This window comes from Triticum aestivum, chromosome 3B (genome assembly GCF_018294505.1).
Source record: "Triticum aestivum cultivar Chinese Spring chromosome 3B, IWGSC CS RefSeq v2.1, whole genome shotgun sequence".
Lineage (NCBI taxonomy): Eukaryota > Viridiplantae > Streptophyta > Magnoliopsida > Poales > Poaceae > Triticum > Triticum aestivum.
Window position 1 is genome coordinate 16,022,638 of NC_057801.1, and position 14,045 is coordinate 16,036,682.

Genomic DNA, 14,045 nt, shown 5'->3' on the forward strand with positions numbered 1-14,045 from the left:
AACAGATTGCATGAGCTGCCTCCATGCCCACAGTCGTTCCTTTTGCTGCTGCTGCCGCCGTAGGTGATCCCATCCCATCCACCGCGTACACAGTTGATGAGAGAGCAGGCCTCTGAAACCCCACCTCTCCAGATCTTGTATGACAGACGGGCAATTAGGTTTTTGGGAAGTGTCTCCTACGCGACTGCTCGCCACCATTCGTCTACGTCTATGTTGCCTTCATCATCACCTTGTCCACCACCAACGAAGCCAATCGTCTCATCGCCGAGAAGCTTGAAGTCTAGAAGAATGTCACCGAGGAGAATGTTGTCGCCGTCGCTGCGGCTTCTGTCTGGCCTACTGAAGGGTACAATATGTTTATCCCGCTCCTGTTTATTTCTGTCTTAGCAGTACTAGCTATGTGCGTAGATGTTTCTACTATATGCTTAGTACGTATTTATTTAGATCACAATTAGTATGTTATTAATTCTGTCAACACCGTGATCATGATTACTTTTTGAATTAATTTGATCAAAAATTTGCTTATATGCTCAACAGTGTCAAGCGACTCGACCACAATGGCAGTGGCTATGACGACGACAGTGGCGGGGAAGATCCCATTTCCGCTGCTAACGAGGACAAACTACATGGTCTGAGCGATGAGGATGAATGATCTCTTGGTGGACCGTCAGGACTCAGCCAATGAGATCGATGAGGGGAAGGAAGAGATAGTCGTCGAAGATATTGCAAATAGATCGAGATCCAAGCTTCTCGAAGGTTTGAAGATACTATCCATTCATTTCCCTTTTGTGCACTCTCTTACTTTTATCGGAGAAAATCTGACAAAGGTAACCTTCCCAGTCCTTGCAATTCCTTCTTACAAAGAACTCCCTCCATTTTTATTTTTTATTTACTAAGTATATTATATTTGACCTAAATCAAACTTATAATATTTGGCCACTTTTACGGAAACAGTATAAACTTTCACAATAATAAAAATATATGATGTGAAAAATATTCAATGATGATTCTAGAGCTAATAATTTTTTTACACAGTACAGGCGCAGATGCATATACACTCATTCATACAAACGTAGGCACGCACACCCTATCATATGAGCACCTCTGAGAGACTAAACCGGCACATCATCTTGAAATTGACGAAGTCGTCACAGGTACCTTCATTGTGGATGGGAACGTCACCTCCCACCGGATACACATCGCTGAAAATCCTGAAATAAATTCAGAAAAAAACCCATCAATGTCAAGTCTAGGACTTGAACCCTGGTGGGTTAGGGATACTATTGTCCTTCTAATGTTATAATATTGATTTGGTATATGGATGTCCTAATATTATATAAATTTGGCGAAAGTTCATAAACTTTGACTTGTGACAAAGTTAATGTACAGAATAAATAAAAATTTAGAGAGTACAGATAATCACGTCACTCAAACAAGCTTAGCCTTGGGAGTATTATTGCTTATTTGACAGCTTGCAAGGAAAGAAACTAGCACTAATAACGAATTCCGGTGCGCCTGGGAAATGTGGAAGATAATGTAAGGGCATGTACAATGATGCTATCTTAGGAGTGTCACATAGGATAATAGATGAGGTGGAGGAGAGATAACTCATAAGAAAAGACTTGTCTTCTCTTATTTAAAAGAAGATAAGAGATGATCTCTTAGCACAATTTGTCTCGCCATGTTTTAAGGAATGGCAAGTTATTGAAGATAATACTAAGATATAACCCATTATAGATATACTTTTTTGTCATCTCTAAGTTACATGCAAGCCATAAGATAAGACCGTCTTATCAATCATTGTTCAAACAGACCGGGATCCAAAGCTGCTCGATGGTTCCAAAGCTACTGGGCTGTTCCAAAGCTCGAGGATGGTATCTCAAACGTTTTTTCTCCTCCTTCCTCGCGATAGTTCTTTCTCTCTACGCTCCACCCCCGTGGGAGGTGGTTGTGGCCTCCCCGACCTCCTCTCGACATTCCTCCACCGCTGTACTGGCCGTCATCCTACTCCAAAATGAACAACCACTACTGGAATCGATCTATACGCCAGGTGTCACGGACACTTGGCAAAGGACCAATAACCGTCGGTGAAGGCTTTGCTGGGAGTTGCACTCGGCAAAGGCCACCTGACGTACACCTCTCAGTCAAACAAAAATTTGCCGAGAGCCAGGACACGAGCACTCCATAAAGAGTTTACCGAGAGCCAAACAATACCACTCGGCAAAATAAAGTGACTTGACGGGCGACGAACGGTCGGGGCGCAACAGGTACAACTATTGAGCTGAATTAAAAAAAACGATGCCAGGGCGCTGCTGCCGCCACCGCCGGAGGTCGTCGCACTCAGGTACTGACGGATACTGCTCGCTGGCTCGCTACCCAACTCTACGTGTTGCTGCTGCTTGTGCTTGAGCTAGCTAGCTCCACGTACGGCTGCTGCTTGTGCTCTGCTCACCGCTGTCACCGTTAGCGGCTGCTTGTGCTCACCGCCGGCGCATACTGCTGCTCGCACGTGCGTGCGCCATTCAGCATCCCTGCATCGGAGCTCGCAGGGTCGTCGACTCTCGTCGTGCTCGCGCATGGGCTTGGTCGAAGCGGCAGGGACGACGGCCTCAAGGTGGCGGCCTTGGCGGAGTGCGCCGCGGCATGCTGCGGCTGCTCAAGTCCTACGCCAGTGTGCTTCGAGCCCTCCATGGACGTGTGTGTTAGTGTGTGAGTGCCTGTGTGTGAGATGCATATATAGGTGAGTGTGTTTGTGTTTGTGTTTGTTGTGATAGCGACATGTGTGGCTGTGATCTCTAGACTGATACAAGATGTGTGGTTGTATGCTTCCTACATCATCGATCCATGGCATTGTCTTTCAACCAATCACAGGCAAGTAAACTTTATCGAGTGTTACACTCGGTAAATACATGTTTTTTTCTTTTTTCTTTCTTTTTTATTTATTGTCCATCAAATATGGTTTACTTTCCTTGAAAATTAGAGTGGTGCCATTTTGCACCTTGGTTTTGTACTTCCTTCACAAAAAATACTCATTTGTGACACTTGGAAAATAAAAAAATAATTTGTTTTCTACAAAAAGTTGAAAACTCTATTGGACAATATTGTTTTTAATGGCAAGATGCACCTATGTGCCTAATTTTGGCACATTATCATAAACTATGCAGTGAGTATAGTCATCATCTTGGTCATTTGATTTAAAACCATGAATGTTCATACACGATAGCCCGTGAAGGAATTTTTTTTCAAACTTGTCACATTGAAAGTTTGGTATTTTTCTTTGTAACTAGTACACATAAAAGGACTCTATGCAAAAGGATTGCATTTCTTCAACTTGTATTATTTTACTCTCATTTTCTCCAAAACAGGGTCAAAATGGCCGACATGGCTATTCATTGCAAGATGTTGAATATCTCAAAAATCTAATTGCGTCTCCCATATAATGACTACTTGTGCATCTAAAAATATTTGTTTGCTATTTGTTAGGACAAAGCTACCACACACTTGTGGTTCAAATTTGAATTACATTTGGAAAATTGGCATAAAGTCATTTAAATGTGCTAAAGTAGCTAGAAAACTAGAAAATCTATGAAACTTTGGAATTGTGCATAAAATATGGTCTTCTTAATGTGATAATTGGAGTGGAGCCATTTTGCATCCTCTTTTTTGTACTTGCTTCACAAAAGACACCCATTTTTGACACTTAGAAAATGAATATTGACTTTTTTGTACAAAAAAGTTGGAAAATCTATTCGGCAACATTGTTTGTAATGTCAAGACGCACCTATGTGTCTAATTAGGGCACACTATACTATAGAATGCAATGAATATGGCTGTCATCTTGGCCCTTTGACTTGAAAGCCATGAAAGTTCATACACGATAGCCCGTTTTGTGAAGGATTTTTTTTTCAAATTAGTTATATTGGAAGTTTGGTATTTTTCCTCGCGCCTAGTACACATAAAAGGACTCCATGCGAAAGGATTGCACTTTTCAAACTTGTATTCTTTTTCTTTCAGTTTTTCCAAAACGGGGTCAAAATGGTCGGCATGGCTATTCATCACAAGGGGTTGAATCTCTCAAAACTCTAAGTGCTTCTCCCATATAATGACTATTTGTATACCTAAAAATAATTTTTTTTTCTATTTTTTATGATAGAGCTATCACACACTTGTAGTTCAAATTTGAATTACTTTCAAGAAATTGATGTAAAGTCATTTAAATGTGTGAAAGTAGCTAGAGAACTAGAAAATTCATGAAACTTGGGAATTGCGCATAAAATATGGTCTACTTACTGTGATAATTGGAGTGGTGCCATTTTGTACCCTGAGTTTTGTACTTGCTTCACAAAAAACACCCATTTTCTACACTTAGAAAATGAAAATTGATTTTTTTGAATGAAAAAGTAGGAAACTCTATTTGGCAGCATTGTTTGTAATGTCAAGATGCACCTGTGTGTCTAATTTGGGAACATTATAATAAACTATGCAATGAATATGACTATCACCTTGGTCCTTTGACTTGAATTTCATGAATGTTCATACACGATAGCCCGTTTTGTGAAGGATTTTTTCTTCAAATTCGTTATATTGAAAGTTTGGTATTTTCCCTTGCAACTAGTACACATAAAAGGACTCCATGCGAAAGGTTATTTTAAAACTTTTATTCTTTTTCGTTAATTTTTTCCAAAACGGGTCAAAATGATCGACATGAGTATTCTTCACAAGGGGTTTAATCTCTCAAAACTCTAAGTGGTTCTCCCATATAATGACTACCTGTGTCCCTAAAAATACGTTTTGCTAATTTTTATGACTGACCTATCACACACTTGCAGTTCAATTTTGAATTACTTTCGAAAAATTGCTATAAAGTCATTTAATTGCACAAAAGTAGTTAGATAACTAGAAAATATATGAAACTTGGAAATTGTGCATAAAATACGGTCTACTTACTGTGATAATTCGAGTGGTGCCATTTTGCACCCTGATTTTTGTACTTGCTTGACAAAAAACACCCATTTCTTACACTTCGAAAATGAAAATTGATTGTTTTGTACAAAAACTTAGGGAACTCTATTTGGCAACATAGTTTGTAATATCAAGATGCACCTATGTGTCTAATTTGGGAACATCATAATAAACTATGCAATGAATATGGCCATCACCTTGGTCATCTGAGACTATATTAATATTTGGCATGCCAAAAAGTGTAATTAATATGGCCTCAAATGTAAAAGTTCTCAACATCGAAGTTTTCCGTGTCGTCAAAATGAACAACTTTGATTTTTGGACCATCTTCATCCAAGGTCGTGTGCAACCTCTACAGCCAAACCCATGAAATTTAGCGAAGACCCCCTTTTGCCGAGTGTGTCACTCGGTAAAGACCCCTTTTTGCCGAGTACTACATTCGGGAAAGCCCTGTTTGCCGAGTTTTGTTTGTTTTACCGATTGTTTTGTCCACGACACTTGGCAAAATATTTGTTTGCAGTTAGGTACTCGGCAAAGATACTATTGCCGAGTGCCCGACATAATGCACTCGGCAAAGAGCCTAACGCTCGGCAAAGAGAAAAATTCATGTAGTGAACTCCGGCGATCCCCTGCACACACACCCCCACACTTAAGATAGATAATACGATTGTGGCTTCTCTCTGAGATGGATAATGAGGCTATGCATTTTCTCTAAGATAGATGGCGGGTCTGGTTCTTCATCCAAATGCCCTTGGAAAGAAAGGAAGAAGAACAAAAAAGTGAATAATTCAATTATGAAAAATAGCAAAACCGTGAACTTATTACTCCCTCTGTTCCAAAATATAGGGCGCCCGCGCTTTCCGAGGTTCAACTTTGACCATAAATTTAACCAACGAGACCGATTGCGGCGGGAGTAAAAATTATATAATTGAAAACTTTGTTTAAATACGAATTCATTAGTATAACTTTTGCTCCTGCCGCAGTCGGTCTCGTTGGTTAATTTATGGTCAAAGTTGAAACATGAAAAATCGAGGACGCACTATATTTTGGAACAAAGGGAGTAGTACATGCGCAAACCTCTTTTTACCGGATACGGTACCTACCGGCGAATCATCTGCCGCTCAAATGCGAAGTGATTCGTGCTATAGGGAGGCCCACAGACAATGTATAGATGTGTATAATGAGAGTCTATCTCTTGTATCTTTATTAATAGTCAAATCAATGTCAGATGAAAGGGGCCCATGTCAGCAACATAGTTATACTTGACGCATGCATCGTCCATTCTCTCTCCTCATTCTCACGTACAGAAGATGCATCACATGTCAGACTAATTCATGCCCTTTATTTTCTCTTTACCAATTTCATTCATTCATATATTTTAAATGGCAACTTGATTTTTGAAACTTTTTATATATTTGAAACTCCTGATGCCAAGACCTTTAGAACAACCTCAATCTTGAATACACTCAAACATCTTTTAATTTCAACATTTCAAATGAGTGAAACATGTTTTGTGGAATACACGAAATAAGTATTTGAGCGAAACTGAAATTTTCAAATGAGTACATTCTGTTTTCATGCATATGAAACAAATTTCATTGTGAAATATTTTTAACTTGTTATTTAGAAAATGTGAAACTAGTTATTTTAAAACATGTGAGACAGATTATTTTCAATTTTTTTATAAATGAGCGAAATCTATTTTATGAAGCGAGTGAATTTGTTTTTTCATTTCATTTAAATTTCACTTATTTCAAGTTAGAATTTATATTTCAAACAACTGAAACTAACTTTTGAGATGATTGAAATACATTTGAACATATTTCGTAAATACAAAGTCGAATTAGTTTTTGAGATATATTTTGTAATGAGTGAAATCAGTTTTATGAAATGGATTATTTCAATTAACTAAAATATGTTTTTTTGAAGTCAATGAAACCAATTTTATGAATTGAATGAAATCATTGTTTCAATGAGTGAAATCGTTTTTGAAATGAGCGTAATCTGTTTTATGAAGCGAGCGATTTTTTTTCAATTGAGTGAAATTGTTTTTTTTTAATTGAAATGAGTTGTTTGAAACAAGTGACATCAAATGAGTGAAGTTAGTTTTATGAGATAATTTAAGTTTATTTTTGTGACATATACCAGCTTCTTGAAACAAGAATATTTTTATTTTCAAATGAGTGAATTAGCTTTTCAAATTATTGAAACATGTATTTCTTTCAATTGAAACGACTCAAATCAGTTGTATCAAAGGAGTGAAATGTGTTGTTTGATTCAATGAGTGAAATCAGTTTTCTGAAATGTTTGAAATAAATTTTTGGAATGAGTGATGTCCATCATTTGGGATGGGCCTAAATCCATCTTTTGAAAATGAGTGAAATATGTTTATTCAAATGATTGGAAATGAGCACGAATGTTAGATATTGGAAATGAGTGAAATATCTTTTCGAATGTCAGATATTGTTCTGAAGGTCTTGTCAGCACGAATTCAAATATATAAAAAGTTTCAATAATAGACATTTGGTTCAAAAGATATGAATCATTAAAAATACGAGGAGAAAAATAAAAGCATGTCATATGTATGGCGTGAGAGAATGCATGCATGCACCGTTCTCTCCACTCTAACTCTCTTCTCTTCTTCTGTAAAGACAATATCTCACAGCAGTACATGTATTGCTATGTCCAATCTAATATCTAAAAATAGAATATAAGATATGCACAGATCTTGACAAAAGTGATGGATGGTAGATTGGCCACGGGTACATACCAGCACGGGTAAAATAACTTACGCGCGCGGGATCCAAAGCTGCTCGAGGGAGAAAATTTGGGCGTTTGCACAAGACTTTGCCACCATGCATGCATGCACATGTGTGTGTGCAGTGCCATTAATGATGTCAACTAGACGACTAATACGAGTAACCTCGATGCCCTAATGGAAAAAGATTACCGTATTAAACAAGGGTTTTGTACTAGCACCCTGTCCTGCCCTGCCGATACACGCTGAGCGTTGGAGCAGCTAGCCGAATGCCACACCGCACAGGCACGGCAGCAACACCGATGAAGCCCTTCTCACGGAGCCTCCAGAGGGACCTGGACGCCGCAGTCGACGACGGTGACGGCAAGCATCACTCTGCCGACGACGGCGATGGCAAGCAGAACTCCGAGAGAGGCCTCCGGCGGCCGTCCCGGCTCTTCTACCTCGCGCTCCTCTACACCGTCTTCTGGGCCATGGTATTCTACCACCACTTCTCCACCAGCCAGCAATCAGGCAGCGCGGCGGTGGCAGCGCCCACCGCGCTCCAGCTCAAGCCGTCGGCGTTCTTCTCGGCGTCTCGCTTCTTCCGCCGGGACCCGTGCGCCGGCCGGTACGTGTACATGTACGACCTGCCGCCGCGGTTCAACGCCGACCTTGTCCGCCAGTGCGGACGGGTCCCAATCTCCTCCAACGTGTGCAAGGACGTGTCCCACGACGGGTTCGGCCCGCCCATCCCGGGCGGCGGCGAGGGCGGGTCGCTGCCGGAGCGGGGCGTCTACGACACCGACCAGTTCATGCTGAGCATCATCTTCCACGCCCGGATGCGGCGGTACGAGTGCCTCACGGCCGACCCCGCCGCCGCCGACGTGGTGTACATCCCGTTCTACGCCGGCTTGGACGCGGCGATGCACCTGGGCAACCAAGACCTCGCGGTGCGGGACGCCCTGTCTCGGGACCTGATGGACTGGCTGGCGCGGCGGCCAGAGTGGCGCGCCATGGGCGGGCGCGACCACTTGCTCGTCTCCGGGCGGGGAACATGGGACTTCCTCCGCAGCCCGGACGACTCAACCGGCTGGGGTAACTCGCTCATGACCTACGACCTGGCCATCCGCAACGCCACGTTCCTCAGCACCGACGCTAGCCCGCGGCACGACAACGACTTCGCTGTGCCGTTCCCGTCGCACTTCCACCCCTCCTCCGACGCCGAGGTCACCGGCTGGCAGGACCGCATGCGCCGGCGGGACCGCGCGTGGCTCTGGTGCTTCGCCGGCTGGCCCCGTGCCCAGGGCATCGGTATGGGGCCTGAGCGCGCCGAGATCATCGAGCAGTGCGGCAACTCGAGCCGCTGCTCTATGCTTGGCAAGTTGAACCACTACGAGCCCATGCGGCTGCTCGGGAGCGCCGAGTTCTGCATGCAGCCGCGCGGCGACGGCTACACGCGCAAGTCCACCTTCGACTCCATCCTCGCCGGCTGCATCCCGGTCTTCTTCCACCCGGTGTCCGCCTACCTCCAGTACACCTGGCACCTGCCCAGGGACTACCGGAGCTACTCCGTCTTCATCCCCCACGGCGACGTCGTCGGCCTGAACGTCAGCATCGAGGAGGTGCTGCGTAAGATACCGTCAGAGAGGGTAGCGCAAATGCGGGAGCGGGTCATCTAGCTTATACCCACCGTGATGTACCGGCACCCGGCGGCCAAGGGGGTTACGTTCAAAGACGCGTTCGACGTCGCCCTTGACCGTGTCCTCCACCGGGTGGCCAAGCGCCGGCGTGCCGCGGCCGAGGGACGGGAGTACGTGGACAGCGTCGACGGACGTGACAGCTGGAAGTACGATCTGATGCTAGAAGATGGGCAGAAGAAGATAGGTCCGCACGAGTTTGATCAATATGTTTACATAAACGCAACCAAAGATTAACTTGCCTAGTTAATTGGGGAAGTAAAAATCATCCGCTGCCCAACACTCTTATGCGGCGCGATCAAACCGTCGTCTGATGTTCTTCCTCATCACCTGCTCACTTGCACATTACTAGCAAAAACCCTAGTGATAGCGCTTGTTGTGTAGCTAGCAGTAGCGCTTGTACAAGCGCTACCACTAAGTCGCTACAGCTAACTGTTAGCAGTAGCGCAGCGCTACTGCTGTACCAAGTTAGCAGTAGCGCTTTGTTTGGTAAAGCGTTACAGATAATAGAAAGTAGCAGTAGTGTTTCTTCTGAAAAGCGCGGCTGCTAACTTTTCCTGTATTTTTGAGAATACAGCTTATTTTCATTGTGGTTTTATATACAGTACTTTCATCATATGATTTTATGACCATGATTAGTTATTATATATAACAGTGGGTGAAATGAACGTGGACTAGATTCAAGTGGAGGCAACATGTGGTACGTGTCAAAAGTACTACTAATCCAAACTTGATCTAGTTTGGATTAGTAGTACTTTCGATGTGCAACACATGCCGTCTCCACTTAAATCTATTCCATGTTTATTTCACCTACTCATATATATAAAATAACTCATCATGCTCATATAACAACTTAGCATCATGCATCATCGATCATAATAATAAATAACTCATCATTGGTATCATAATAACAAGTCCTACTCATCATCATCGATCATACAACTTCTACTCGATACCACATCATCATCATAGTCATCTAACCAATCCTACTTAGTTGTTCTTACCACACGATCCCACATGATCATGAGTATTAGCTAGAACCTACTACCTTCTCTTAGGTAAAATAGTGTAAAACAAGATAGGCCCCGACTCTTTATTATGGAGAATGGAGATTATCCTGTCTTCAATTCTTGCACTTCGCCTAATGTTGCTTCTAAGTACCTCCTTACGAGCGACCATACATTTTTTCCAATCTTTGATTGTCATGTCTTCATTGCTTTTAGAAATCCGATATGAACAGGAGTGATTCGTAGGATGACCTGGCTGTATATTCAAAACATCAAGGCGACCTTTCTGAAACATCAGATGAGGCACACACTCCTGCGGGATTATCTGTTGAAAAACATAGTAATAACTTCGTAGTTAGCAATGTAGTTCAGCTTTAGAAGAATTTATGCAAAAAATGCACAGATGTCATAATACTAAAAAATATTACCATGAGATTTCCATGGATGTTAGCATAGTTCAACACGTGCACTGGTGGCACATATTGACCATAATGTGGAGGAGTTCGATAATAGACATTGTAATTCTCAAGATCAGTACAAAATGCGACCAGATGATTTTTCTCCTGATAAGTTAACTCAGAGCCATCGGTGTAGTAGGTTCTGTCTACCATCTTCCGTACATTCTTTGAAGAATGAAAATAAGCTATCAATGGAATTAAGCTGTCAATTATTTTGAAATAAATAATATAAATTACTTAAGAACTATGTTTGAGAAACTCACATAGGGGTAGAATTGCAAGCGTATAAACAAGGACCCAAATGTCCAAATTGTCTACCTCGATGACAGGATTAGCAAGATCCATGGTGACAAGCATACCCTCTTGAAAATCATACATCTTGCAAAGTGCTTCCCAATCCAGGCAACCAAAATTGGATACGCTCTCAGAATTGTATAGATTTAACTCAAAATCCATACCATGATGGGTCCTTAGGTAAATTTTCTTTATTTCATTCCTCTCATGATCTTCAAAACCCATCCTCTCAGGGGCGGCGCAAGGGGTATTCTTGGGTCTTCATGTGAATACCCATGATTTTTACAAAACAGTGTTGATTTTGGCAAAAGAGTGGCAATTTTTGAAAAAACATCAATGATTTTGGCAAAATGAATACACATGAATAACCGGTTGCAAATTCCTGAAGCCGCCACTGCATCCTCTCCAAGACATAGCGTCTTGCATGGCATTGGATAAGCTAGTCGAATCGTAAAAAACAAAATTACACGTTGAAGTAGTAGAAGTCGATCTTAATTACGAAAAAAAACACTTTGCGTCGTAATGTACCGTTTCACAATCAAAGGTCTCCTCGAGCTTAATGTTGAAGCGCCGACCTTCTACCAAGTGAGGCCTGTCGCAGAAACCCCGGTTGTCGCCGCACTAGGAGCACTCCACGGGACTTTCGTCTGATGACATTTTCTATGTTCATAATGCAAAGATTAAACTTCTAAAATTCAATATATGTACTACAAAAACTAAATTAGATCGTTGACTATCGGTCTGTCGAGTCTTTTTTTTAAACTCTCAGCTCATGTGGTGTATACATTCGACCATTGGTGATGGTCGCTCATCCCTTCATCCCTGAGTGCATTAAACCAAAATGTCTAGCACACGGGAACGAACAAGAAGCGACCCCCACGACAACAGTTGGCATTCTTCTTCGTTCTCTCATATATGGTGGACACACTCCCTCACTAATTTTTCGAATGTCGGTGATGGTCGTTACTCCTCCTTCCCCTGGTGCCTAACAAAGGTCTAGCACAAGGAGAAGAAGGAGAAACGACCCCCACGACAACAGTCAGGTTTCTTCCTCTCCACTAGTAGAAAAAGGGTTTAATGTGAAACTCATTAGTCCCGGTTTGCAATTGAACCGGCACTAATGTGACCATTAGTGCCGGTTCCAACGGCCAGGCGGGCGGCGCTCATTAGTATCGGTTCGTGAGGAACCTTTAGTACCGGTTCGTGCCACGAACTGATACTAAAGAGGTGGTGGCCTTTAGTACGGGTTGGTGGCTCCAACCTGTACTAAAGGGGGGGTCTTTAATACCGGTTGGAGCCACCAACCGGTACTAAAGGTGGTGGCCTTTAGTACGGGTTGGTGGCTCCAACCGATACTAAAGACCCCCCCCTTTAGTACCGGTTGGAGCCACCAACCGGTACTAAAGGTGATGCGCTGCCACCCGCAGTGCACAATGTTTAGTCCCACCTCGCTAGTTCAGAGGAGCTCGCACCAGTTTATAAGCCCCGCCGCGGCTACCGTGTCGAGCTCCTCTCTAAGCAGGCATTTGTGGGCCTATTGCAAGTCTTCTGCCCTGTGGGGCCTACTGGAGCGTACGGGCCTGCATCCTGGCCCAACTAGAGATTGGGTTTCTAGTCGTATGCAGGCCGTGCCGGCCCAGTAGGCGGGCTGTTTTTGCTTTATTTCAAAAAAAATAAAAAAATCCTTACCAACCGGGACTAAAGGTCCCCCAGACCACGGCGCGCCTCGTGCCACGTGGTGGGCCTTTGGTACCGGTTCGTGATGAACCGGGACTAAAAGGGGGACCTTTAGTCCCCACTCTTTAGTGCCGGTTCCAGAACTGGTACTAAAAGTTCTTATGAACCGGTACTAAAAGTCGTTTTTCTACTAGTGTCTCTCATATATGGTGCAGACTTTCTCATGGAGTGCGCGGCCGTGTCGTATCCGCCTCCGGCCTGGGCCAGGAGAAGGCACCGGGGCCGGTGGTATGCACCCCCCCTCCTCTCCAATCGTGGATCCGTCGAGTGAAGCGTCGGGGTGGGAGCGGCGTCCATCGGTGCCCCTCTCCTCTGACGCTCGGCCTTGTCATCTCAATTTTGCTTGGCCCTAGATCGCGAGGTTCTGCGGTGTGATCACGCCGGCTTCATTCTGTTCCATTTTCTTCATCCTACTAATTCCATTACGTTCCCTTTCCTGGGTTGATTTCCCAGGCTGTCGCCGGCGGCTGCTGATTGTCCTTATCTGATTTTCCATATTTGGTTTGGGCCACACACCCGTGGATGTTGGCTGCCCAATTGTGTACTTATCTGATTCTTCCTTCGAACCTACTCGCTCTTCCTTCTCTTGCGGATTAATTCCTTCATTCTTTTCCCCTCAGAGGCTAGTTGATTTCTGATGCGGCAAAGTCACTCGCGTATATAAATGGATTGAATTGGTTGAAAAGGACCGAGGTGGGACTATTTATGAGTTCTAAATTTTTTTCGCTGCGCCCTCTCGTCTTCACTTCTTTGACTTTCAAGCATGTTCGTCGGCATTGTAATGTTGTGACTCATGTTTTAGCCAAGTCTTATAAAAACTCTAGTGTGTTTTCTTTTTGTCTGTCTGCGTGTATCCAGGACACTTTGTATGACTTTATTACTTGATCAATAAAATGCCAACGTTCTCTTAGAAAAAAGTTTTTTTTGCTGCTCCTCTGCTCATCGTTTTAGTAAAATGTGGGCCATGTCAGTTCAGTCAACGCGCGTGACAATGAAACTTACGGCTTGGTCCAGTCGAGCGACGGACGAGACTCAACCCACCCCATTTAAGCCATTTAGTCTCCTTGTCGAGAGGTCATGAATGTCATTGCGGCACTATCGAACTTTAGTCACATGGGCATTGTAAAAATATGGATGAGGGGGTACAAAG

General features: G+C 43.3%; 1 protein-coding gene across 1 annotated transcript; it reads left to right on the forward strand.

Moving 5' to 3' along the window:
- The first annotated feature begins 7,979 nt into the window (after positions 1–7,979).
- On the forward strand, positions 7,980–9,720 carry LOC123064359 (xyloglucan galactosyltransferase KATAMARI1 homolog). Its single transcript, XM_044487850.1, has one exon. The coding sequence runs from the start codon at positions 7,990–7,992 to the stop codon at positions 9,379–9,381; it is 1,392 nt and encodes a 463-aa protein (XP_044343785.1). The 5' UTR covers positions 7,980–7,989; the 3' UTR covers positions 9,382–9,720.
- The last annotated feature ends 4,325 nt before the right edge of the window (positions 9,721–14,045 follow it).